The sequence below is a fragment of the Zingiber officinale genome, chromosome 1A (genome assembly GCF_018446385.1).
Source record: "Zingiber officinale cultivar Zhangliang chromosome 1A, Zo_v1.1, whole genome shotgun sequence".
Taxonomy (NCBI): domain Eukaryota; kingdom Viridiplantae; phylum Streptophyta; class Magnoliopsida; order Zingiberales; family Zingiberaceae; genus Zingiber; species Zingiber officinale.
In genome coordinates, this window is record NC_055987.1 from 141,282,948 (window position 1) to 141,310,686 (window position 27,739).

Consider the following 27,739-nt stretch of genomic DNA (forward strand, 5'->3'; position numbering starts at 1 on the left):
TGAAGGCATTATTTTAAATGTAAGGAAAACACAAATCAAAGCAAATGATAGTGTAATAAAAACAATAAGAAAGATTAAGTAAGGTAATGGTGGAAGACATGGATATATTGGAATGTTACATAGATGAGTACAAGTAAGTAATGCCCAAAAATAATTCTCATCCAAACTTCCAAGCTAGCTTTAAAAACTCAATAAAAATGTGAACAATCTTTACTATAGCTTTTACAATAAAAATCGACTCATGATATACAATAGAATTCAAATGTTGCTACAATAAAGATTGTCACTCACAAAAATTCTACCACAAACAAATTCAAAATAGAACATGTTAAAAAATTTTCATAAATCCAATAAATATGTAGACAACATCTACTATAACTTTCAATAAAAATTCACTCATGATATACAATAAAATCTACATATTTCTACAATAAAGATTGTCTCTCCCAAAAATTCTATCACAAAGAAATACAAAATGGCACAACATGTCAAATTTTTTTTTTCCTTTTTTTTTCCTTCTTTTGTTTCTTACGTTTTTTATTTTTTTTCATTTGTTTTTTTTCATTTATGATTTGTTTTTTTTTCCTTTTTCCCCTTTTTTCACTTTTTTTTTTCAACATGTTGTGCATCACTATACAACATCATCAATAGCTCAGAAAAAGATAAATAGCATGGTTTACCTATGGTGATAAAGCATGGTTCACCTATGGTGATCAAGCATTGTTCACCTATGTTTCCCCTAAATTCTACTAAGCTATTTCTCTCTGGAATTGAACCATCCCTTTTCTCGGACTGAAATAGAGACATTTATAGAGATGACACTAGGACGGGTTGAAACCCGACCCCATAACAAACCTGCCCTGGCGGGGTGAGTTTAAACCCGCCTAAATGGGTCTCAAGGCGGATCCAGGGCGGGTCCCGAGTTTAATGGGACCTGCCCGAACCCGCCCCGTATAATATTTTTTTTATTAATTATTAAGTGAATAAAAATTGATAATTAATTCTTAATTGAATCAAAATTGAAACATTTTAATTTGTGATAATATTTTTTTGTTACAAAAATATTATTAATGTAAATGTCGAAAATAAATTTAATGTTTAATTAATTTTTAAAATTTTTTATTTGTATTTTTAAAAATTATAAACCTAGCGAGTCTGACCTAGATCCGCCCCGGTCACCGGGTTCGCGGGTCCAAAGGGAGGCGGGGCAGGTCCAAAGGGAGGTGGGGCGGGTCTCGAGTTTGGCCAAACCCATCTCAACCTGGACATGCTACCATCCCTAGTGATCCCGTCCGGAATCTGAGTCAGACAAAGGCCGGCTACGCTGTCGCTGGCGTTGACGGAGGGTGACTAAGACCCTGCGCTGGCACAGTACTTCGGGAGGGGTTCTCGCGAACCGCTGGCAGGAGGTGATGACAGGGATGACGATGCGAGAGCTCTCTGCCCACACTCAGACAGGCACATGGAACGTTAGAGACCAAGAACCAGGAAAAAAGCCCCCGGAGCAGGCCCTCCGACACTCAAGTCAGGTATTTTTTCCTCAGAAGAACCGTAAAATGTAGAAAAAATCAAGTAGAAGACAGATGCGAAAAAGTTCGTGAGCGTACCTACGCAAGGGAAAGAATGTTCCTTTTTATATGACAATACGTACCTTCTAGAGACTGACCCTTGTCAGAGGTTGTCGGGTGTCAGGGCTTGTCGAGTGGTGGAGGACACGTGGCATTCCTCTATAGACGGGAAGAAGGTTCTTTCTCATAGGTGATCCCAACTACTAGAATATTCTCTGTCATACAGCAGATATTCTCTGACAGGTAGTTACGATTCCCTAACCTGTTGTCGTGTAGTGCCTTTCATCCCGCCCGGGTGTGATGGAAATAACCCTGGTTAGCCTGTTGAGTTCTGGTGAGCGAACTGGTCTGGCCACTTCTGCCGGTCTTTATGCCTCTAATCTCATCGAAAGTGATAAGTTTGCTCCTGTATGTTAGCCTAACAATTCCTGATCGGTAAATCCAGGTCGGTGTTGATCTTGACCGCGTCCTCTGTCATGCATGTCAGTTTGACAACTCCTGCTAGGTAAATCTCGATCAGGTTTGGTCCTGACCACGTCTTCTGCCATGTATTTCTACCTGACAACTCCTGCTCAGTAAATCCCAGTCAGGTTTGGTCCTGACCACGTCTTCTACCATGTATGTCAGCTTGACAACTCCTGCTCAGTAAATCCCGGTCGGGTTTGGTCCTGACCGTGTCTTCTGTCATGTATGTCAGCCCGACAACTCCTGCTCGGTAAATCCCGGTCAGGTTTGGTCCTGATCGTGTCTTCTGCCATGTATGTCAGCCCGACAACTCCTGCTCGGTAAATCCCGGTCAGGTTTGGTCCTGACCGCGTCTTCTGCCATGTATGTCAGCCCGATAACTCTTGCTTGGTAAATCCTGGTCAGGTTTAGTCCTGACCACGCCCCCTGCCTCAGCTCTATTTTCTCGATCGGAAGATCCTTCCATGGCTATATACATCGGATGGCCCCAGTGTGGGCTCTTTCCTTATATCTCTTGGCCTTCTGACCGCCCTGCCCCCTTAGCTTCTGACTGCCACATACCCTTGAGTTCTGACTGCCACGTCTTCTTGAATTCTGATTGTCACGTACCCTTGACTTCTGACTGTCACGTCTTCTTGACTTTTGACTGTCACGTATCATTGACTTCTGACTGTCACGTCTCCCTGACTTCTAACTGCCACGTCTTCTTGACTTCTGACTGTCGCGTCTCCTTGACCAGACCCTACCATTATGCATAGGGGTGAGTATTCGGTTAAAACCGAACCGAACCGAACCGAACCGAATTAACCGAACCGAACCGAACCTATTTGTTTTCGAATAAACCGAACCGAACCGATTTTTGATAAAAACCGAACCGAACCGAACCGAATTTTCAATAAAACCGAACAAACCGAACCGAACAAACTGAATAAACCGATTTTTTCTAAAACTTTGGTTTAGCTTAATAAAAATTTGGTTTGGTCTAAAATTTATGGTCTAAAAAACCGATTTGGTTTAAAAATTCGGTCTATTCGGTTTATTCGATTTAACCGAATAAAAAAAAATCAAAACCGAACCCGAACCGAATTAACTGATTTTTTAGAAATAAAAAACCGAATTTTCGAATAAACCGAACCGAATTTTTAAATTCGGTCAGTTTAATCGGTTTATTCGGTTTAACCGAACTTTTGCTCACCCCTAAACACATATATATATCACAATGGTAATACAGTGTCGTACATAATTTTGATCAAATTGGTGAGTTCAACTAGTATATATAAAGAGGATATTTTACAGTGTTTTTTATATAAAAAATATTTTTATACTAGTTGGATTTGAATAAATTATATAGCGAGGTGCATGACAGCGGTGACACGGATAAGGTTGGTTTGCATCAAAAGCGTATGACAGTGCGAATCGAGGGCCGGATCGGCCCAAAGAGAGGACTGCAGTGGCAGTCGGAGATCAAATTCGTGTTACATCTGAAGGCAAGGTGTCAAATGGTCAAATCCGATAACAGTGATGCCGTCTACGATGCGGAAGGTACGAATGTCGTGGTAGAGTGAGCAATAGCGTAGCCGACGAAGTCAGTAGACTGAGAGGTCGGGGGCATCATGACCGGTGATGGTACGTGGCTAGTCGCTGCGATAGAGAGGTCGCCAATGAGCGACTGTAGACACCAGAAAGGAGGAGAGCGCGGTGGTCGGCTATGGCCCGAAGGCGGCGACCAGTTGTGGCACGAAGGCAACAGCCGACTATGGCACGAAAGCTACTGTCACGGAGTGGAACGACGACGCCCGCAGCACTGGAGTGGGTAGAGGGTGGGCGGCGATGACCATGAAGGGCAGCTGTCAAACGACTGTGGAGCTAAGAGGTCACTCATGAGAGGGGAGGCAGCGTAGTGATGGTTGCAGCATGTGCGAGAGGAAGAAAAGAGACTATCTCTGTGTGAGAGAAGGCAGCTAACAATGAAGACGAGCAGTGCCGCAGGCAACTAGCGGATGGCGGGCGACGAGGGAGGTGGCGGTGTTATCCTCTTGCGTTGCCCAAAACCCCCCTCCTCTTCCTCTCTTACGCTGGTGAACAATGCTCCCTTAAAAACTCAAACCCTCAACATGTGAAAAGATCAAAATGCCCCTGCCTCCTTCTCTTTATTCTTTCTAACCCCACGCAATACATCTGTATCACAAGTCTCCCTTTCAAGTCTAATTGAAGGAGGAGTGAGTCTGACTAACTAGACAGTTTATTGCAAATGCTGAATCACTCCCGAATACAGAGTCAGATCGCTGGGTTCATCGTGTCATGTCAAGCCCATATCTATGATGACATCGACCAAGCAATAGAAGCGGTGTCGAGCAAGTGACAATAGCGATGCCAATCGAAAAGCGATAGTGATGATGAGAGAGTGATAAAAAAGGATACTAAACGAGTGTAGTCAAGTACCAACGAAGAAATGAGTGAGACAAGTACTAACCGAACAGTGAGCACATGGCAGAGTGGCAAGAAAAAGAAGTGTCGACCGACGGTGAAAAACAGTGTTGAGCAAAAGCCAAGCAGGCGATTGAGCAAATGCCGAGAGATGTCAAGTGGGCGAATGCTGAGAGGGCAATTAGGAAACTGCCAAGCAAGTGACTGAATGGATGCGGGACCCAAGAAATGAGTGTGAGCGTAGTTCACGAAATCGAAGGCGAACGGGAACAAAACCCATGGGTTGAGCGAGCATGGAACCCCAGAATTGAGCGGGAGTGTAGCCCGTGAAATCAAAAGCGAACGGGAATGAAACCTGTGAGCCAAGGGAGCATGAAACCTGAGAATTGAGCAGGAGCATATCCCGTGAAATCGAAGGTGGATGAGAATGAAACCTATGAGTCGAGCAAGCATGGAACCCAAGAACTAGTAGGAGCGTAGCCCGTGAAATCGAAGGCTAACGAGAACGAAACCTATGAGTCGAGCGAGCATGGAACCCGAGAATTGAGCAGGAGCATAGCCCATGAAATCAAAGGTGGACAGGAACGAAACTCGTGAGCCAAGCGGGCATGGAACCCGAGAACCGAGCGGGAGTGTAACCCATAAAATCGAAGGCGAACTGGAACGAAACCCATGAGTCGAGCCTGTAGGAAACTCTAATATAAGACCAGTGATGATACTCCGGTCCAAAACTGATGGTGATACTCTGGTCTGATACTGATAGAGATACTCTTGTCCGAGACCAGTAAAGATAACTCTACCCCAAACAGGGGAGGTAGAGGATTCGATAAGCTGGTCCGGGACCAGTAGAGACTGCTCGACCCCGAACGGGGGAGATGGAGTCTTCAATAAGTTAGTCTGAGACTAGTGGAGAATGATCGACCCCGAACGGTGGAGATAGAGGCATCAATAAGCTGGTCTGAGACTAGTGGAGACTGCTGGACCCCTAACATGGGAGATAGAGGCTTCAATAAGTTGGTCCAAGACCAGTGGTGATTGCTCGACCCCGAACAAGGGAGATAAAGTCTTCAATGAGCTAGTCCGAGACAAATGGAGACTGCTCAACCCTGAATAGGAGAGATGGAGGCTTCAATAAGCTAGTCTAAGACCAGTGGAGACTACTTAACCCCAAACAGGGGAGATGGAGGCATCAATCAGTTGGTGCGAGACCAGTGGAGACAGCTCAATCCCGAACGGAGGAGATGGAGGCTTCAATAAGCTGGTTCGAAACAAGTGGTGATTGCTCGACCTCGAACAGGGGAGATGGAGTCTTCAATAAGCTGGCCCAAGACTAATGGAGACTGCTCGACATTGAACAGGGGAGATAAAGGCATCAATAAGCTGGTCCGAGACTAGTGGAGACTGCTCGACCCTGAACGGGGGATATGTAGGCATCAATAAACTGGTCCGAGACCAGTGGAGACTGCTTAGCCCCAAATGGGGTAGATGGAGGCATCAATAAGTTAGTCCGAGACTAGTGGAGACTGCTCTGTTAGTACCCCAAGATAGTTTTGATGTCATCAATAAAGTCAGGTTAGGTCCTGTTAGTATTTAACCCCTATATTTAAGTGTGCAAAAACTTAGGAGCACAGGAAGTCGAAAGAAAGATTCAACTAGCGAGAAGGATGACATGACAGAGAGCTGATGGGCGTAGTGTGTCCGAGGTACGAGATGCTATGGAAGAGTACATAAGCGGACGAGAAGGAGACGCACGGCGTTTCCGAGGGACGAGAAGCCAGAGCGAAAGGTTGTTCGAAAATATCGAAAAATGAGTTCGGGTGAGTCCTATTCCGAATGGACGAAATAACCCAAGTGAGTGGAATCGGAATGGAAGACCCGGACAAATGTGAGCAGAACCGAAGCGGAAGATTGGGACCCCTGGGATAGCCCGGAGCTGTGTTTCAGCTTCGTCGCATATGCGGGTTCAGCACGGTCCTACCGCCCGGAACTGGTCTAGGCGCCCGGACCAAAAAAAACAATCAAAACGCGACGTGGCGTGTCCCATTATGACACGGTCCCACCACAAGAAGTCAACCAGATCGGAGCTTATATGTCTACCTAGGAGCTCTGGGAGAAATTCCTGGAACTACACGAAGGAACCTCTGAGGCAAAACTCATGAGACGGGATCTGCTCAAGAACTAGATCAGCAACATCAAATTAGAAGAATGAGAAACCGTTGCACCCCGTCACTTGAGAATAAAGGAACTCATCACCAAACTCACGAATCTTGAAGAAAAGGTAAGCAACTGAGATTCACTAAGATACGCGCTTAACACATTTCCTAGGACTACTGAATGACCATCATTAGTAGATGCTTATTATATATCTAAGGATCCAGAATTAAGTACTTTAGAAGAATTATTTTCAATATTTGAAGTTAATCAAACAAAATGTGCAGATCTGAAGAAGGAGCCAAAGCACAACATTGCCTTAAAAGTAAAAATGGACAAACGAGATTCTGAATCTTCTCTCAATGATGAAGAAACGACAATCACGATAATAAAATTTAAAAAGTTATTTAAAACTAAAAAAATCAATCAGGTGTAGGGTATAAGAAGAAAAAGAAAAGTAAGATGCTACCACTACAATAAAGAAAGGCACATGAAAGATAACTTTCCAAAATTGAAGAACAAGGACAAGGACAAGGAAAAGAACAAGAAGCCAGCTCAAACCGACAAGTATAGAAATCTAAAGGCGATGTGGGATGAAATGTCGTCCGAATCGGAGATAGAAGCCCTCGTCGGACTTGCGCTAGTGGCAAGTCACCAAGAAGACAAAGACAAAGCAAGCTCGTCCAAAATGAGCATCGCTAAAGGGGGAACGATATCGAAAGAAAGCAGCACTTCAGGGGGAGCTTCAGATTACGGGATCGACAAGGCAAATCAGGTACAGTCTCTGTTATTTCAGTTCATAAAAATATTAGCAAAAAATTACTATAAGTTAGAAAATGAAAATAAAGAGTTAAAATCAACCTTAGCTATATATTGTCGATTAGAAATTCTCGACAAAATAAAAATAGAAAATTAAAAATTAAAAATAGAAATAGAATATTTGAAAGATCGTGCAGTGGCGTGAAGATGCAGTGGTACGAAGACCGGAACACAATAGCGAGGTGCATGGCAGCGATGACTCGGGGAAGGCTGGTTCCCGTCAAAAGTGTATGACAGCACGGATCGAGGGCTGGATAGGCCCCGAGAGAGGACTGCAGTGGCAGTCGGAGATCAAATCTGTGTTACATTTGAAGGCAAGGTGTCGAATGGTCAGATCCGACAACAGTGATGTCGTCAGCAATCCGGAAGGTACGAAGGCCATGGTAGAGTGAGAAACAGCATAGCCGACGAAGTCAGTAGATTGAGGAGGTCGGGGGCATCATGACCGGCGATGGTAGTTGGTCGCTGCAACGGAGAGGCCGCCAATGAGCGACTGTGGACACCAGAAAGGAGGGGAACGCAGTGGCCGGCTATGACCCGAAGTCAGCGGCCAGTTGTGGCACGAAGACAACAGCCGGCTATGGCACGAAAGCAACTATCCCAGAGTGGAACAACGGCGCCCGCAGCACTGGAGTGGGTCGAGGGTGGCCGGCGACGACCATGAAGGGTAGCTGTTGAACGACTGTGGAGCAAAGAGGCCACTCGTGAGAGGGGAGGTAGCGCGGTGACGGTGGCAGCGTGCTCAAGAGGAAGAAAAGAGACTATCTCTGTGAGGGAGAAGACGGCTAACCACGAAGATGAACATCGTCGAAGGTAACTGGCGGGCGATGGGTGGTTGATTTTGTCGTGAAAATGACACACTACAAGAAAAACTCTCATAGACATCGGTGGAACGACAACAGTTTTAAGCAAAAACCGATGTCTTTGAGTATTTTACACCGGTTTTTCCAAAAACCGGTGTCTATGAGTGCATATTTTCGCTTATATACATTGGTTTTTTAGGCGATGTCTATGAGCGCCTTTTTTTCGTTAATAGACACCGATTTTAATAGCGGTTTTTAAAACCCGGTGTTAATGAACCAAAATAAAATAATTTAATTTTTCCATCAGCCAAAATTTGCAACACTTTCTTCCTCGCCGCTGGCCGTCATCTCTCTCCGCCTTTCCTTCTTTCCCTTCCTGTTGCTTGAGTATTTATGTAAACATAAGCACCGAAATTCGCCGCTTCCCATTTTTCTACGCGACTGCAAGAGGCAACGAAGGAGGAGGAGGGAGGGAGCGAGCGAGAGAGCAAGAATCACCTACTTTTTGCTTCTCGAATCCACCTCGTTGCCTTAAAATTTTGCTTCCTCTGCGTTTATTTTGCTTTCCGAGTAGATCTGATCGCCCCTGCCAACTGACAATTTTCCTCCCTGCCTTCTCAATTCAATCCTTGATGAGGCTCTCGGTCAAGAACCTCGTGTTCTTCTTCGCCGTGGTTTTCTCGTGTCCTTCTGGATTTCCTTCTCCTTCCTCACCTTCCTCGATTTTTCGTTTCCTAATCAGAGAGAAAGAAACGACAATCGGGAAGAAAGATAGCGGGGAAGAGGAGGAGAAGATGACGACGACAAGAGAATGGGGAATTGCTTTGGTTCATCTTCAAGATCTACCACTCCTGCAGTCGCCACACCGTAAGTCCAGGTATATTTTCCTCCCGATCTTTCACTTGATTTTGCTAGGTTTTAGGAGATGGTTTTTGGTCCAGATTTCATCTCCAGTTGATTGAAAAAGTAGCCTTTTTTCCACCTTCAATAATTTTAGTTCTGCGCTTAATTTTCATCTGATCTGGAGAAATCCTGACCCTTTTGGCTAATCGCGCAGGTCGCTCGACGTCAAGGACCAGCGGTAGCGAGACGACCACCGGGAAGCTGTCGAACCTCAGCAACAGCACGACCCTGGGGGAGTCCTCCGGCAACGACATCAGCGTCGAGAAGGTGTTCCCGGAGGGGAGGATTCTGGAGGTGCCCAACCTTCGCGTCTATACCTTCGTCAAGCTCCGGAGCTCCACTAGGAACTTCAAGCCCGAGTCCGTTCTCGGAGAGGGTGGATTCGGGAAGGTGTATAAGGGCTGGGTGGAGGAGAAGACTCTCAATCCTTCCAAGAGCGGCGTGGGCACGTTGGTGGCCGTGAAGAAGCTCAACCCTGAAAGTGTGCATTGGCTGGAGGAGTGGCAGGTCTGAGATACTCTCCCTTCCTCCCCTTGTGCAATATCTGCTATTCCTTCTTCTGCTTCTTTAGATTTGTGACATATAACTCATTGTGGATTATTGAAAATTCAACTTTTATTGCAGTTTGTAGTAGAAATCAGTAATGCCCAATTTGTAGATAGTTTCAAACAAGTATATTTTCTTATTGGATACTGTGGCTTCCAAAGTAAATTCTGCCATTTGGTTTAATTGACTTGGGAGTTCTTGTTAATGATTACTGTTAAATGTGGCTATAGTCAGAAGGAACTTTCTAGGGAGGCTTTCACATCCAAACCTCGTCAAGCTCTTGGGAACTTGAACTATTTTATGTTTTTGTTGTTGTGTGGTGTTGTTTCAGTTGAAGAAAAAAAGTGAACTACAAAGTCAAAGAAGCAAGACAAACTTATACCTTCACCGTCTTTCTCGAAAAGGATATGCGGGTTTGTCTGAAGAAATAATAAGTATTTAGTAAACATTAAATTCCTACTTATGGTTGTTGAAGTTGGTGTTGAGTATGTTGACTTCATGTGATTTTTTGCTTACGGTCTAGTATTTTATGTAATGACAATGAGATAAATAAAACCATCATTAGTATCTAATGAGGCTTGTAAAGCACTATATGTTGAAAGACCTAAAAGTCCTAGATGCAATCACTGTCCTAGTCAATACCGAAAAGTTTCTAATACGTATTTATTAATTATAAATATTTTATGGAAGTTAAGCAAACCCCTTCTTCACGGCATAATCATCATGTCATGTCCAAAGTGTCAAAGCCATTCGCCTTATTTTCCAACAAAAAGAAAACCTAATTTAGGCAAGTGAAGGGACCTTGTTGTATATATACAAGCTATAAGTATAGTGTCTCTTCCAACTTATGATTCAATCAAGCTACTCTTCCTTGATCACTACTCTATGGCTATTAGTTGTGGTTGTAAGAGCAACTCTAATTGCTCAATGCATGCTACTTTCTTCCTAATCATATTATTGTTTAACACTAGAGCAAGCTGTGATGATCATCCACATGTATCTAAGGGGAGCAATTGCTTGGAGAGTGAAAGGAGAGCTCTACTCGCCATCAAGTCTGACTTGTACAACTCCGATCATTGGCTTTCTTCTTGGACCGGTTATGACTGTTGCAAGTGGAGAGGAGTTGCCTGTGATAACACCACCAATCATGTCATAAGGCTTGATCTTCACTACCCACTTGTTCAATATAATTCATTTTCAGAAAAAGTAAGTTAAATCCTTCTTTGCTTAAACTAAAGCATTTAAAATACTTGGATTTAAGCTTCAACAACTTCGCATCCCAAGCTAGTATGATTTCCTCGCCTGTCCATGTGGAACATCTTAACCTCTCCAATGCAATATTTGATGGATTAATTCCTCAACAATTAGGCAATCTTTCTAACCTACGCTTCCTCGACCTTAGTTGTTGTGATTGGCGTTCTTCACAATGGTCAAATGACATGAGTTGGCTTTCCCACTTAACTTCTCTAGAATATCTAGACATGAGTTGTGTCAATCTCTCTTTAGCAAATACTTGGCTTCACCAAATTAATTATAATAGCCTAGAACATCTTTCTTTGTCAAATTGTTTGCTACAAGATGCAGCAGGAGCTGGCACAAGTATGACACAACTCAATTCATCAAGCAATCAAATAGAAGGAAATATTTTTGTGAATGCCACTAGAAAATTGAAGCACTTGGATTTAGCTGGTAATTCTTTAACAAAAATTCTACTCATTATGTGAATGTCACATTCATGTGGTCTTGACTACGTATTAATAAATTTTCTTTTCTAACATAGCTAGGCTCCTCAACAACCGGATGCGGAGCAATGTGGTTTTTATATCATGCGATATATGAAAGATATAATTGAAAATTTTGGAGTTGACCACAAGGATTCACTTCCAGCAATGATAATAATACAATATCTTTCATTTTGCATATAAGCCCTAAAGATAATTTGTTGCATTTTCCAACACTGTTTCAGTATCATAATTGATACAAACTTATTGATTTTGATTGATTATGAACGTCTCTTAGCTTTTCCCTCATTATATCAGATCTTGCTGCTGCTATGCTTTTCCCCTGGTGCTTGATGTGTTTCTATGTAGTCTTTGAACTTCTATATTTCAATTTTGGCAGCTATGTGCTCGTCTATGATTAATAGTTCAATAGAATTCAGGGTCACTGATTTGTTATATGATACTCTTGGTCCTTCCATGATTTTTGAATTCAACCATTATCATGCCTAGTAATTTGTTGTCTGATGTTGTCGGTTCTTATCAATCTCTACACTTTAATTAGAATGAGCAAATTATCTATGTTATATTCTAAGCAGCATATACTAAGTGTCATATATGAAAGTTTTAGATTTTACAATGATTTTTTTGTGCTAAATTGCATATGTATATGTGTATCAGTGTGTATGCGGATGCGCACAATTATCCTTCAATGAATTAAGCATTATGAACAATAGTCTTCCACAACAGCCTTTAAAAACTTAGTATTCTATTTTATTTGATACATGTACACATTTGTTTTAGTTATTTGACATATGATGGATTATTGGGTCCTGATCATGATTAAAAAGGGACTTTCTTTGGTTTAGATATTTTGCATTCCAAATTTAGTTTATTGGTAGTTCTCATTGCAAAACCAGACTGAAAAGCTTTCAAAATGCTTGGTTTGAAGTGTTAGAAGGATAGAGATCAGAAAAACTAGACTGGCCTCGTTAGAGCTAGAGCAGATATTTGTAAAAAAATAAATAAATCAAAATTGCATCTTTACCATTTCCAGCTTTCAAAATTGCATCTTTACTAATATATTATTTATGTGTTTTTACAGTTTACAAATCTCAAGTACTCCAGAGTTGAAATTGATGAAGTGCGGTTCGAGTGGGCTGAATGCATGCTAGATTACATTTGAAGTGCGGTTCTACCTTGATGTGTTGTTAAAAGAATGTTCTACCTTGATTCTGATATCTATTAGCTTTTGATGTAAAAAGAATATTTGTGTATTTTATGGATACTGTTGTAAGAAGATTATTTATGCAATTTGTGAATATTTGTGTATTTTATGGATACTGTTGAATGAAGAGTATTTGTGTAATTTGTGAATATTTGTGTATTTTTTTTTGTTACTGTATTCATTGTTTCGGAAATCAATGTGCTGTTAAAAAATACTAATTTTACATCGGTTTTCCACCGCTACAAAACCGGTGTTATTAACTAATATTACATCGGTCATATACCGTTGCCAAAACTGGTGCTATTAACATATAATATTACATCAATTTTACACCGTTGATGGAACGGTGTCGTTAAGTCATACTACACCGGTTAATAACCGATTCGAACACCGGTGTCGTTAAGTGATACTACACCGGTTTTAACCCGATGTCTAAAATGGCAGACCTTTTACATCGGCTTCATAGACATCGGTCGAAAATGAAATAGACACCGGTGGAAAACCGATGTCTATGAGAGTTTTTGTTGTAGTGACATCAAAAGAATTTAAGTACTAAACCCCCTATAACTACACTAATGTAGTATAAAAATGACTCAGGTCGTCTCCCAACGAAAGCAACGATAGAATGGTAATCTATGATTGTATGTTATTCCTATTTCTGAGATTTTTAATATGGAAATGGGGGTTTTGTATTTTGATTCTAAATCTAACGAATGAAAAACAAAACATCTAGGAAACTAATCTAGTGCTGGAATGAAATCTAACTGAGTGTGAATAATTAATGCACAATACATTGTCATACTACGCTTTGGATTAACTATCAACACAATTAAATTAAGGAATGAAATGACAAAGCATTAAATGAAACCTATTCTAGTAAATGAAAGACAATGCAAGTAATAAAAGCTAAGTCTAACCTAACTATAATTGCAGAAAATAAAAAGCAACATGAAATAAAGTAACCATTTAACGAACCCTAAATCATTAAAGAAATCTAATCTAACCTAACCTAATTGCATTCAATTAAAACTAGAACTTAATGAAATTGAAAGAACAAGACAAAGTAAGAATTAAACAAATTAAAATGCATCAAATTAAACTTAACTAATGGTTGAAGTAATTGATCGAACACGTTGCGTGCATGAAACTAATTAAGCATAATATGTGCAATTTAAACATGGGAAATCAAGTTTGATACAAGCATTCAATCAAAAGCATCAACACAAGTAAATTAACACAATTAACAGAATTAAACTAAGAAATCTAAACCACAATCCATTCATCCACTTCGATACCAAGGACTACCCTAACCGTCACGCAAGGGCTCGGCGATCAAACCCCGAACTCAAATAAACAGTAGCACTATGCAGGACTGCTGCATAGTTCGACAATGACGAGGACAATACGAATCTTCCACCGATGAACCCCCTCGGATGAAAGTTGACCGGAAATGGAGATGCTGTGAAATGGGATGAACTGCCGCCGCTGCCTCCTTGCTCTACCGACTGAACCCCAAATGGTGGAGCTACCAGAACGAATCGGATGATAGAGATCACACTGGAGAACCCCTTTGGCAAGGTGGATGAACGGAGTCACTGTCGAAGCCTACCACCGGCTGGAAGAGTTTGTTGTCGCTCGTCACTAGAATCAAGAAGAAGAAGAACTGTGGAAGGGTCGACCGACGACAGTGAAGAGAAGAAGAAGGAAAGACGCCAACTGGTGGTGAAGAAGGAAGAAGGGGGAAGGCGGCATCGGTGAAGCTTGTCGCGTGCCCTAACCCCAAAAATCATGAGTAGAGATTCCTCAGGTCCTTGTTCGGGCTCGGGAGAAAAAGGGTAAGGTTAATGGGTTATTGGATTTTAGTTTTGGTTGATGGGATCTAGATCCATTAAGAGGATGAAATTGGGCTTTTGGAATTGGGCTTTAAGAGTAGGCTTGAGGATGAGGTTGGGTTTTGAAATTGGACTTGGAATTACATTGAATTGGAGCTCCACTTCTTGATGAACCCTTGGATTATTTGATTCTGATCAACGGCCTAAATGCTTCCCTACAAAACAAGATGCACCTTTTAGATAAAATCTTAGAAAATATAGGAAAATTATATCAAAACTCTAAATCGATATAAACTCGCAAAACATGATATAAATGCAGAATTAAGCATACGAGAGGGTAAAAATGCTAAGTATAAGAGCCAAAATATTACATAAAATTATTAGTTATTAACTCCCCCACACTTATTCTTGCTCGTCTCGAGTAAATCAACAAAAGAAGAAAACAACTAAAATACATTCCCCTAGTAATTCTCAATCATACTTTAGAACATAGTGAAGTTACCTACGATTGTCAAATTTCACAAACTCAAGCATTCATGGATTCAATTCATACACTAATTGACAAACATGATAATTTCAATCCATACTAGATAAATTGAAAATGATAACAAAATAACCTCACAAGGCAAGTAATGGTGGCTCTCCTCTTATATAAATGCAATAGTGGAACTCACTCAACTACTCATGGATTCATGCACTACCATATGATTGCTTTGCTTTTAATCTCCACCACTATATACATAAGAGTGCACAATAAACTAATGAAGGCATTATTTGAAATGTAAGGGAAACATGAATCAAAGCAAATGATAGTTAAGAAAAATAATAAGAAAGATTAAGTAAGGTAATGGTGGAAGACATGGATATATTGGAATGTTACATAGATGAGTACAAGTAAACAATGCCCAAAAATATTTCTCATCCAAACTTCCAAGCTAGCTCTAAAAACTCAATAAAAATGTGAACAATCTCTACTATAGCTTTTACAATAAAAATCGACTCATGATATGTAATAGAATCCAAATGTTGTTACAATAAAGATTGTCACTCACAAAAATTCTACCACAAACAAATTCAAAATAGCACATGTTAAAGTTTTTCCATAAATCCAATAAATATGTAGACAACCTCTACTATAGCTTTCAATAAAAATTCACTCATGATATACAATAAAATCTATATATTGCTACAATAAAGATTGTCTCTCCCAAAAATTCTATCACAAAGAAATACAAAATGGCACATGTCAAAGTATATATTTTTTTTCTTTTTTTTTCCTTCTTTTGTTTCTTACTTTTTTGACTGAATGGATACGTGACCCAGGAAATGTGTGGGAGCGTAGTTCACGAAATCGAAGTCAAACGGGAACAAAACCCATGGGTTGAGCGAGCATGGAACCCCATAATTGAGCGGGAGCATAGCCAGTGAAATCGAAAGCGAACGGGAATGAAACCTGTGAGTCGAGGGAGCATGGAACCTGAGAATTGAGCAGGAGCATAGCCCTTGAAATCGAAGGTGGACGGGAATGAAACCTATGAGTCGAGCAAGCATGGAACCCAAGAACTAGTGGGAGCGTATCACGTGAAATCGAAGGCTAACGAGAACGAAACCTATGAGTCGAGCGAGCATGGAACCCAAGAATTGAGCAGGAGCATAGCCCGTGAAATCAAAGGCAGACAAGAACTAAACCCGTGAGCCAAGCGGGCATGGAACCCGAGAACCGAGCGGTTGTGTAACCCATAAAATTGAAGGTGAACTGGAACGAAACCCAAGAGTCGAGCCTATTGGATACTCTAATATGAGACAAGTGAAGATGCTCCGGTCCAAGACTGATGGTGATACTCTGGTCTGATACTGATAGAGATACTCTTGTCATAGACTAGTAAAGATAACTCTACCCCGAACATGGGAGGTGGAGGATTCGATAAGCTGGTCTGGGACCAGTAGTGACTGCTCGACCCCGAACGGGGGAGATGGAATCTTCAATAAGTTAGTCTAAGACCAGTGGAAAATGATCGACCCCGAATGAAGAAGATAGAGCCATCAATAAGCTGGTATGAGACTAGTGAAGACTGCTGGACTCCGAACAGGGGAGATAGAGGCTTCAATAAGTTGGTCCAAGACCAGTGGTGACTGCTCGACCCCGAATAGGGGAGATAAAGTCTTCAATAAGCTGGTCCGGGACAAATGGAGACTGCTCGACCCAGAATAGGAGAGATGGAGGCTTCAATAAGCTGGTCTAAGACCAATGGAGACTGCTTGACCCTAAACAGGGGAGATGGAGGCATCAATCAGTTGGTGTGAGACCAGTGGAGACAGCTCAACCCAGAACGGCGGAGATGGAGGCTTCAATAAGCTGGTCCGAAACCAGTGGTGATTGCTCGACTTTGAACGGGGGAGATGGAGTCTTCAATAAGCTGGCCCAAGATTACTGGAGACTGCTCGACTTTGAACAGGGGAGATAAAGACATCAATAAGTTGTTCCGAGACTAGTGGAGACTGCTCGACTCTGAACGGGGGATATGTAGGCATCAATAAGCTGGTCTGAGACCAGTGGAGACTGCTCTATAAGTACCCCAAGATAGTTTTGATGGCATCAACAAAATCAGGTTAGGTCCTGTTAGTATTTAACCCCTATATCTAAGTGTGCAAAAACATAAGAGCACAGGAAGTCGAGAGAAAGATGCAACTAGCGCGAAGGATGACATGGGAGAGAGTCGACAGGCTTAGTGTGTCCGAGGTACGAGATGCTATAGAAGAGTACGCGAGCGGACGAGAAGGAGGTACACGGCGTTTCCGAGGGACGAGAAGCCAGAGCGGAAGGTTGCTCGAGAATATCGGAAAATGGGTTCGGGTGAGCCCTATTCCGGATGGACAAAATAACCCAAACGAGTGGAATCGGAATGGAAGACCCGGACAAATGTGAGCAGAACCGGAGCAAAAGACTGGGACCCCCGGGACAGCCCGGAGACGTGTCACGCCCCGGAGGAGTTCCTGTCCGAAGAAATTTCGGCAGCATCTCCCCTGTACGGCGGACAATCTGAAACTTTACTACATCACCATATACCTCAGCCACAAGCGGCTGGAATAATAATAATAATAAATAGATAACAACACAGACAACAACGCAGTTTATATAAATTTCAGCCTCTGGTTGACACAACCACGTAGTTTAATAATAATCAAACTGAACAGTAGTACGATGACTCGAAAACAACCCTACTCAACTACACCCATAAGGCTCAAAACATATTCCTACTCCACTACACTCGTAAAGCTCAAATCCGACGATAAAACCAACTTACCTCTTCTGTCATCCAGACAGGCATGTAGTAAAAGCAAATCCAAAACCAAATCCATCGACATCACAAAATCCATACAATGTCCATATCATCAAACAGAACAAGTTTAGCATAATCTAAATAAGAAAACCAAAAGACCAACAATATCCTCGTGGTCTGCAGGGGACTAGAGACTGGAACTCTCTCCTGACAGCATCAACCTGAAATAGCAATGGAGGAGGGTGTGAGTCCAACACTCAGCAGGTACAACTGATATGCAAAATAAGGAATATAACAACTAGCACTAATCATGCGTACAGTCTCCTGATACAAGAAAGGTAAAATGCAACTGAGGAATGCAGGAGAAAAGTTGTACTAACCCGGACCAAGGTATAAGGGTAACAGGGTCGTCAGACCGAGGATGTCATAATCCTGTATGCATGTCAATCATACGCATCCATATAAATGCAGCAAGTAAATGCAGCAAACACAAGCAATAAATGCATCATGCATATGATGCCAATCACATGGTCACCCCTGACGCCAGTCAGCCATCTCACACACAATGGTGAGTCCGAGTGGGTAGGACTGTGACAACCGTGCACTCTGACATCACTGCCCCTGATGAGTGACCGAGTGGACGGGATGCTGTTGGAGTACACACATACTCCTACCCCAAATCATAAATGGGGGAGCGCAATGCTCTCACCTCCCGGTACACGATGACGGGGAGGAATCTCTGTCGGCTACCACGCTGCATCACACTACCCATGAGCGGACCAATGGAGCCAAACAAAGTCCAACTGCCTGCCGGCTACCACGCTGCTACACTAAACCAACGGAGCCAAACAGAGCGGAACTGTCTGCCGGCAACCACGCTGAGTCACCAGACCAACGGAGCCAAACAGCAGAACTGCCACACACCTGTCTGATATACCACTAATCCATGAGTGGTGATGTGTACATCTACATGTAACTGGCGATGTGCTCGACAATAATGGAACAGACAATCGCACAACATGCAATCATGCAAGATGATACATGACACTAAACATGGCAATATCATGAACAGCATAACAATAACCATATAAATAATTACAAAGTGTGTACCACAGGAAAATGTATCAAATGGAAGGTACACCGATCAGATAGGGTATCAAATAAACCCTAGGTCCTAAACATAATGTATAATATGGTTGTATCACTACCTCTAAAGCATGTATGATCAGGTAAATAATAACATGCAGTGCATAATAAGTAAACAAGTATCATGTAACATATCATGTAGTGACCAACCGAAACAAATGGAAAACACAATCATTGCTATATGTTAAACATATTATTATGCATATCAAAAGACATAAGTCAAAGTACCCGCCTCCGATAAGAAATGTCCAATATGGTCCAATCCGACGTCGAGATACTCGTCTCGCGTCAAACTCCTGTGTTATCAAACAAAAGGTCTAGTTTAGCTAATTCTACCATACAACAACTAGCCAAACTAAATTCTAATCCAATTAAGAAGTTCTAAATTGGATCCAACTAATCAACCCAACACAATTAACGAACCCTAATTAAATAAAATCAGTGGGTCCACTAGGGTTAATTCCTTAACCCTAATCATCCTAGCATAAGGATTAAACCTAACAAATGGGATATCACTCACCTGAGTTGAATGCCTCAGTCGAATCTCATAGCCACTAGTTTGTACTGATATCAAAGGGTTGCTGGCTGGAAATTTCTGTCGTTAAGGGCTATTAGCTGCTGGAAACAAAACAAACAAACCAAATCAACATTTCATCAAGATCCTTGAACCTACAGAATTTCCAACCAAAACTAAACCTCACCGTGGATTTGATCAAGGGCATAGGGCACTAGGCAGCGGCGTCAGCACTGTGCAGAGGTGCGGCGGCTCATGAACATAGGGAGGAGAGGAAGTCGGGAGTCGGCCTGACCTAGAGCGTAGGAAGTCGCGGCGGTGTAGGCTGTGGCTAGGGCACAAACACCAGAAGGGAACTCGGACTGCTGGCGGTGGAAGGAATTCGGCTAGGGCAAAGTGGCGACGGCTGTGGCCCAAATCTAGGGCAGAGGGGGTCGGGAAGAAAGGAGACTGCTAGGGCACTCGAGATGGAGGAAGAGGAGGTCTCGGTGTCGGCAGAGGAGAAGAAGGCCGGCGCTGCTCGGCGTCGGAACGACGGTGGCGCGCGTGAGGAGATCGGAGAGGGCGTCGGCGGCGTCGGCACCTAGGGCTCGGCGCTGCTCGGCGTCGGGAGAAGGAGAGAATGTGGCGTCGCAGGAAGGGAAGGAGAAGTGATAAAAAGAGGAGGAAACTGCCGTGGCCGGCGGTTAAGGCAAAGAGGAGAAGGCGTCGGGCGCGCGGGGGAGGAGTCGAGCATGCGGGGGAAGAATAAAAGAAAATGAAAAAGTAAAAGAAAAGAAAAAGGAAAAGGAAATAAAACTTTTCCTCAATGGGGTAGCCTAAACAGGCTTTTCCGAGCCCTGTTTTCATCCCCGTTAACTCGTCCGTACGAGCTCCGAAAAATTCTTGAAAAAATTCAAAAAATTCCGAAAAATTCTCTTATTAATATTCATCTATTTTTGGTATTTTACATTCTCCCCCACTAATAAAAATTTGGACCCCAAATTTTGTTATCTACCATCAGCAAATACTAACAACAGGTAAAGCGTATAAATGCTGAACGATAAATAAATCACATACCTAAAGTGAAAAGATGGGGGTATTGAGCTCGGATAGTATCCTCGAGCTCCCAAGTAGCCTCCTCATCCGAAGGATGCTGCCATCCGACTTTAACCAGCTGGATAATCTTGTTCCGCAACTGACGCTCCTTCCGGTCCAAAATCCGTACCGGAACCTCCTCATAAGTTATGTCAGGCTGAACTGGAACTGAGACATCTGTTAGCACATGCGTCGGGTCAGGTACGTATCTCCTCAGCATAGATACGTGGAATACATTGTGCACGCCTGTCAGGGACGGTTGTAATGCTAGCCGGTAAGCTACTGCTCCAATCCTCTCCAGGATCTGGAAAGGGCCAATGTATCGCGGATCTAGCTTTCCTCTGAGGTCAAATCTCTTCACCCCTTTCGTGGGTGAAACTCGTAGAAATACATGGTCACCTGTAGAGAACTCCAAAGGTCTGCGTCTCCGATTAGTATAACTCTTCTGGCGGTCCTGCGCCTCTGACATCCTCCGTCTGATAGTACGGACCAACTCTGCCTCCTGTTGAGCTCTATGAGGTCCCAACAGCTGGGCCTCTCCAACCTCATCCCAGAGGGTGGGTGTCCGACAAGGCCTATCATACAACACCTCAAACGGTACCACCTGGATAGCCGAATGAAAGCTGTTGTTGTAGGCGAACTCTACCAATGGCAAGTGGTCCTCCCAACTGCCTCCGAAATCCATAACACACGACCTCAGCAGGTCCTCTAAAGTCTAAATGGTCCGCTCTGACTGTCCATCTGTCTATGGATGGAAAGTCATACTAAATCGGAGCTACGTGCCCAAGGCCTGCTATAGATTCTGCCAGAAACGAGACGTGAACCGGGGGTCTCTATCCGAAATGATAGTCAAAGAAACACCATGTAATTTGATGATCTCCCGGCAATATAGATCTGCCAATCGATCCAGGGGATCAGTCCTCCGAATCGCTAAGAAGTGTGCGGATTTGGTTAATCGATCAACGATTACCCAAATCGCGTCATGGCCTCGTCGTGTCCTTGGCAATCCCACCACAAAGTCTATAGTAATATGTTCCCATTTCCACTCAGGAATAGGAATCCGCTGAAGTAATCCGGCAGGTCTCTGGTGCTCAGCCTTCACCTGCTGACAGACAAGACATCTAGCTACAAATTCCGCGATGTCTTTCTTCATACCATTCCACCAGTAGGAACATCTCAAATCTCGATACATGCGGGTTCCGCCTGGGTGGATCGTAAATCGAGAGCGATGAGCCTCCTGAAGTAACTCCTGTAAGACCGGATGAGACTGAGGTACACATAATCTGCCTCGGAAATATATAATACCCTCCTCGTCTCGTGTGAACTCGGTCTGCTGCCCAGAAGCTATTTGACTGCTAATGAACTACAAATGTTGATCACCAGCCTGGGCCTCTCGGATCCTCGTCCTGATCGACGACTGAGCAATCATGGTAACAAGAATACCCTGCTCTGTATGTCCCTGCTCCTCAAGGTCTAACTCAGAGAAACCCTGAACCAAGTCTGTAACTGAAACTCGGTGGCAAGCCAAAGTCCCTCTGGACTTCCTGCTGAGTGCATCTGCAACCACATTAGCTTTCCCCGGGTGGTAGCTAATGGTACAATCGTAGTCCTTCAGGAACTCCATCCATCTCCTCTGTCGGAGATTAAGCTCCTTCTGAGTGAAAATATATTTGAGACTATTATGATCAGTGAGAATCTCAAATGTAATACCGTATAAATGATGCCGTCAAAGCTTCAGAGCAAAGATGATGATAGCTAACTCCAGATCATGAACTGGGTAGTTCTTCTCATACTCCTTCAACTGTCGAGAAGCATAAGAGACTACTCTGCTGTGTTGCATCAGAACAGCGCCCAAACCCTGAAGAGATGCGTCAGTGTAGAGTACAAATCCATCCTCTCCAGAAGGTAAAACCAAAACTAGAGCCGACACTAATCTCCGCTTCAGCTCCTGAAAGCTGGTCTCACAATCCTCGGACCACGTGAACTTCACGTCTTTCCTGGTAAGACGTGTCAGCGGCATAGCAATACGCGAGAAACCCTCGACAAAACGTCGATAATATCCGACCAGTCCCAGAAAACTGCGGATCTCCTGTACTGACTTTGGCTGCTCCCAGCTGGTGACAGGCTCGATCTTCTGAGGGTCTACCGAAATACCTCTGCTCGAGACCACATGTCCCAGAAACCCGACTGAAGATAGCCAGAATGCACACTTGCTGAACTTCGCGTACAACTGATGTCGTCGAAGAATCTCCAAGACTATGCGAAGATGCTGTGCATGCTCCTCCTCGGAATGCGAGTAGACCAATATGTCATCAATGAAAATGATAACAAACTGATTCAGATACTCCAGAAAAATGCGGTTCATCAAGTCCATAAACACCGCTGGAGCATTGGTAAGCCCAAATGGTATTACCAAAAACTCATAATGACCGTATCTGGTATGGGAAAGCTGTCTTCTGAATATCTGAGTCTCTGACTCTCAGCTGATGATATCCGAATCGCAGATCAATCTTAGAATACACTGATGTACCTCTGAGATGATCAAACAAATCCTCGATCGGGGGTAATGGATATTTATTTCTGTCGGCTACTGCATTCAGCTGTCTATAGTTAATACATAACCTCATAGTGTCATCCTTTTTCTTGACAAATAATACCGGAGAACACCATGGAGAAACACTAGGGCGAATAAATCCCCTATCCAAAAGCTCTTGGAGTTGAACCTTCAGCTCGTTCAACTCTTTTGGTGTCATACGATAAGGAGCTTTCGATGCCGGTGCGGTCCCCGGAATCAGCTCGATAGCGAACTCGACTTGCCTTCTGGGAGGCAAACCTGGTAGCTCCTCAGGGAATATATCTGGGTACTCTCGGACTACTGGCACATCGGAGAGCTGCGAACTATGGTTGTCCTCAGTACTAATCAAAGATAACAGAAAACCCTGACAGCCATGTGACAGCAGCTTCTGAGCCTGAATTACTGAAATGATCGATATGCCATCATCTCTGATGCCAGTGAAATCCCACGAGGGTTGGTTCGGAGGCCGAAAAGTGACCACCCTCGTCTGGCAATCATCTGTGGCATGATATGCTGACAAACAGTCCATGCCAAGTATAATATCAAAATCGACCATTTCCAATACCAAAAGATCCACCGTAAGTATTAGGTTGCCAAAATCTAACGGGCAACCTCTGACCTCTTGGGTGACGTCCAATGTATCATCGGACGGTAGAGAGACAGTCAATCGCTGGGGTCTGCTAGTGGGTAATCTACCAATCTCCCGCATAAAAGTACGAGATATAAAAGAATGCGAGCTACCAGTATCTATCAATATATCTGCAGATAAGGCATAAATAGAAATCATACCGCGGAAAATGGATCCGTCGGCTCGCTGCGCATCCTCTCTGGTCATCGCATGAATACGCCCAGTCTCTGGCGGAGCAAGAGGTGGTAACGCTACCTGCGACGACTGCGTCTGAGCAGGAGCCCGCCACTGAAGTGGTACTGGATACTACGCCAGAAAAGTCTGAGAGGGTGGCGACTGATACTGTACTGATGGCTGAGACTGCGTCTGATACTTATCATGTGGCTGGGACTGCAGCTGATACTGCCCCTGAGGCAGATAATGAGATTCCGGAATGGAGCTCTGGGGTACTATTGGAGTACTCCTGTCTGAACATGCCAAATGCAGCTGCTGCAGGGGGAGCACTCCGCTGTTGGCCATGCGAAGGTTGGGCTCTTCGCCCTCCTCGATAAGTTTCGGACTGATTGGACTGTCCTCCATGACCAGACCCTCCAGAAGTCATATGCTGAGTCTTCTGTGGACAATCGCGACTCTGATGCCCAGGCAGTTTGCAATGAAAGCAAACTGACTGTCCCAGAGAGCAAGCTGAGGTGATGTGATCTCTGGACCCACATCTGAAACAACGAATGTCGCTGGCGGGTTGTTTCCGGTTCTGCTGTGGAGACCGAAAACGTCCTGAAGAAGACTGCCCTGATTTCTGAGGCCGACGTGATACCCCAGATGTACCCTGATCTGACCGACTGCGCCTACTCTGCTGTGGTGTAGCTTGAGGCTGCTGGATCTGCCCAGATGTTTGACCCGGCTGTTTCCTTTTCCTGTCTGGAAACGCTCTCTGCTGCGCTGACTCAATCAATAGGGCTCTGTCTAAAGTCTCCAGATAGGATGTGGTGCCAAGACCGGCAAGTCTTACTTGCAAATGTCCATCCAGCCTGTAATACCCCGGTTCTAAGATTATGGTTAAGTATGGCCTAAAAGGTTAGATGGTACTATCCATATCACCAAGGTGCACCTTCCTTTTTCGGAAATCCAAACTTAAGAACTCCAAAGTTAAGCGTGCTTGGCTTGGAGAAATCTGAGGATGGGTGACCTCCTGGGAAGTTTTCCAGGGTGTGTACGAGTGAGGACAAAGCACGCTGAAAGGACCTTCGGTGGTCTGAGGAGCTAGTCATCAACCCGATAGGCAATTTTGGTGGCGTTCCCGGTTTGGTCCTGGTGGGGCCCGCCCGGGCTGGGGCGTTACAGATGGTATCAGAGCGGCCTTGCAACCGTGAGTGCGCCTGTGGCAGTAGCACCCAGGGCATCACCTAGCAAGGGAAATTCTGGGATTTGTCTGTGGTGTGATTCATGGTTACACAACGAGGACGTTGTGTCTTTAAGTGGGGGTGATTGTAATACCCCGGTTCTAAGATTATGGTTAAGTATGGCCTAAAAGGTTAGATGGTACTATCCATATCACCAAGGTGCACCTTCCTTTTTCGGAAATCCAAACTTAAGAACTCCAAAGTTAAGCGTGCTTGGCTTGGAGAAATCTGAGGATGGGTGACCTCCTGTGAAGTTTTCCAGGGTGTGTACGAGTGAGGACAAAGCACGCTGAAAGGACCTTCGGTGGTCTGAGGAGCTAGTCATCAACCCGATAGGCAATTTTGGTGGCGTTCCCGGTTTGGTCCAGGTGGGGCCCGCCCGGGCTGGGGCGTTACACAGCCCCTGAATGAACTGCTGCATACGCGTACTGTCCTCAGCAACAAGCTTTGGACAAAATCTGGCCAATCTGTCAAACTCTACATTATACTCAGTCACTGTCCGATTGTTCTGTCGCAGACTTAGGAAATCCTGTCGACGAGTCATCTGATAAGCTCGTGGAAAGAAACGGCTCTCAAAAGCCTCTCTGAATCTGGCCCAAGTGATGTTCTGCTCACCGATGATGGAACGCTGAGTAATCCACTAGGTGTCGGCCGCGTCCCATAAATGAAAAGCAGCCAGCTCTGCTTTCTCCCACTCGGAGCAAGCCATATAGAAGAAGGTCTGCTCCATAGTCTCAATCCAAGACAGGGCCACACTCGGATCACGGTCTCCTCGGAAGAGTGTAAATCGACTCTTCATCGACTCTGCCAACACTGGAATCCTGGCTCGTGCCGGAACCATGTCAGTGAGGTGTGTCAGAACAGCTGTAGGAACTGGCGGAACCACTAGAGCTGGTGCTACAGGTGGTACCGCTGAATAGACCGGAGGAGGTACTCCCAGTGCTGCTGGGTAAACTGGAGTATATGCCGTCGGTGGCACTGTAGGGTGAACATAGGTGGCCGCGACTAGAGGTACAGTAGGTAATGGTACCGGATGTGGTGTAGCCGGCATCCCTGATGCAGGTGTTGCTGGGTACACCGTATGTACTGGGGGCACAGGTGTCGCTGGTGTCGTATACACGGCAGGCCCAGGTGGCGGTGGTGCCGAGTACGCCATAGGCTAGGCTGGAGCCGGTATCGGGTATGCCAATGGTACCCCTGGTGTTACCGAAAATACGGTAGGGGTGGATCTAGTCGGTGCAGCTGAGGTATGTACCTCTAAGGGAGCCATCGGGGTCTGAGAGCCCGACGCGCCCGTAGTATGCTGAGTCTATCCGTGACTGACAGGCTCAGCCTCAGTAGGCATCTCTGGCATATCCAGAGATCCCATAGTCCTCGTACGTGGCCGTCCAGCACCACGTCTCGCAGCAATACGTGTAGATCTCCTCATATCTGTTAAATTATATCATAGATATTACTACAAGTATCAACAATTACCAAAATAACATCATACCTAATTGTTGTCTGGAGATGTTTCGTCGTTGTCCAGTCCCCAAATTTACCTCAGAATTCCGTACGAGAAAATCACCGGAAATCCATATAAATTCGGAACGGAAGTCCAAAACATATACGTAATGGAAAACCCGTGCAACCAAAATAACTACCCAGTTTGACTCGCAAACTTGGGCTAGCACAAAAAAAATATCCAGAATACTAAAAGCAGGTATCACACCCTGCTCTGATACCAATAAATTGGTATCATATAAATCTCGAAAATCCAACACACGGAAATCAAACAAGTATCGCCAAACTTTGGCGCTCTGATACCAATAAATTGGTATATGGTTATCCCAAATATCAAAAATATGAAAACAAAGATCGTAAAACTTAAGCTCTGATACCACTAAATTGTCACGCCCCGGAGGAGTCCCTGTCCGAAGAAATTTCGGCAGCATCTCCCCTGTACGGCGGACAATCTGAAACTTTACTACATCACCATATACCTCAGCCACAAGCGGCTGGAATAATAATAATAATAAATAGACAACAACACAGACAACCACGTAGTTTATATAAATTTCAGCCTCTGCCTGACACAACCACGCAGTTTAATAATAATCAAACTGAACAGTAGTACGATGACTCGAAAACAACCCTACTCAACTACACCCAAAAATGTTCAAAACATATTCCTACTCCACTACACTCGTAAAGCTCAAATCCGATGATAAAACCAACTTACCTCTTCTGCCATCTAGACAGGCATGTAGTAAAAGCAAATCCAAAACCAAATCCATCAACATCACAAAATCCATACAATGTCCATATCATCAAATAGAACAAGTTTAGCATAATCTAAATAAGAAAACTAAAAGACCAACAATATCCTCGTGGTTTGCAGGGGACTAGCAACTGGAACTGCTCCGGACAGTCTCAACCTGAAAATATCAATGGAGGAGGGTGTGAATCCAACACTCAGCAGGTACAACTGATATGCATAATAAAGAATATAACAACTAGCACTAATCATGCGTACAGTCTCCTGATACAAGAAAGATAAAATGCAACTGAAGAATACAGGAGAAAACTGTACTAACCAGGACCAAGTATAATGATAGCAGGTCGTCAGACCGAAAGTGTCATAATCCTGTATGCATGTCAATCATATGCATCCATATA

The 27,739-nt window shown here is 43.8% G+C and overlaps 1 protein-coding gene across 1 annotated transcript; it reads left to right on the plus strand.

Moving 5' to 3' along the window:
* The first annotated feature begins 8,555 nt into the window (after window positions 1–8,555).
* LOC122004230 lies at window positions 8,556–26,239 on the plus strand. The gene is made up of 6 exons (XM_042559155.1): window positions 8,556–9,100; window positions 9,291–9,643; window positions 12,506–12,559; window positions 23,906–24,127; window positions 24,177–24,326; window positions 26,144–26,239. Exons 1-6 carry the CDS (start codon window positions 8,866–8,868, stop codon window positions 26,237–26,239), a joined length of 1,110 nt encoding a protein of 369 aa, XP_042415089.1. The 5' UTR covers window positions 8,556–8,865.
* Window positions 26,240–27,739: the final 1,500 nt, after the last annotated feature.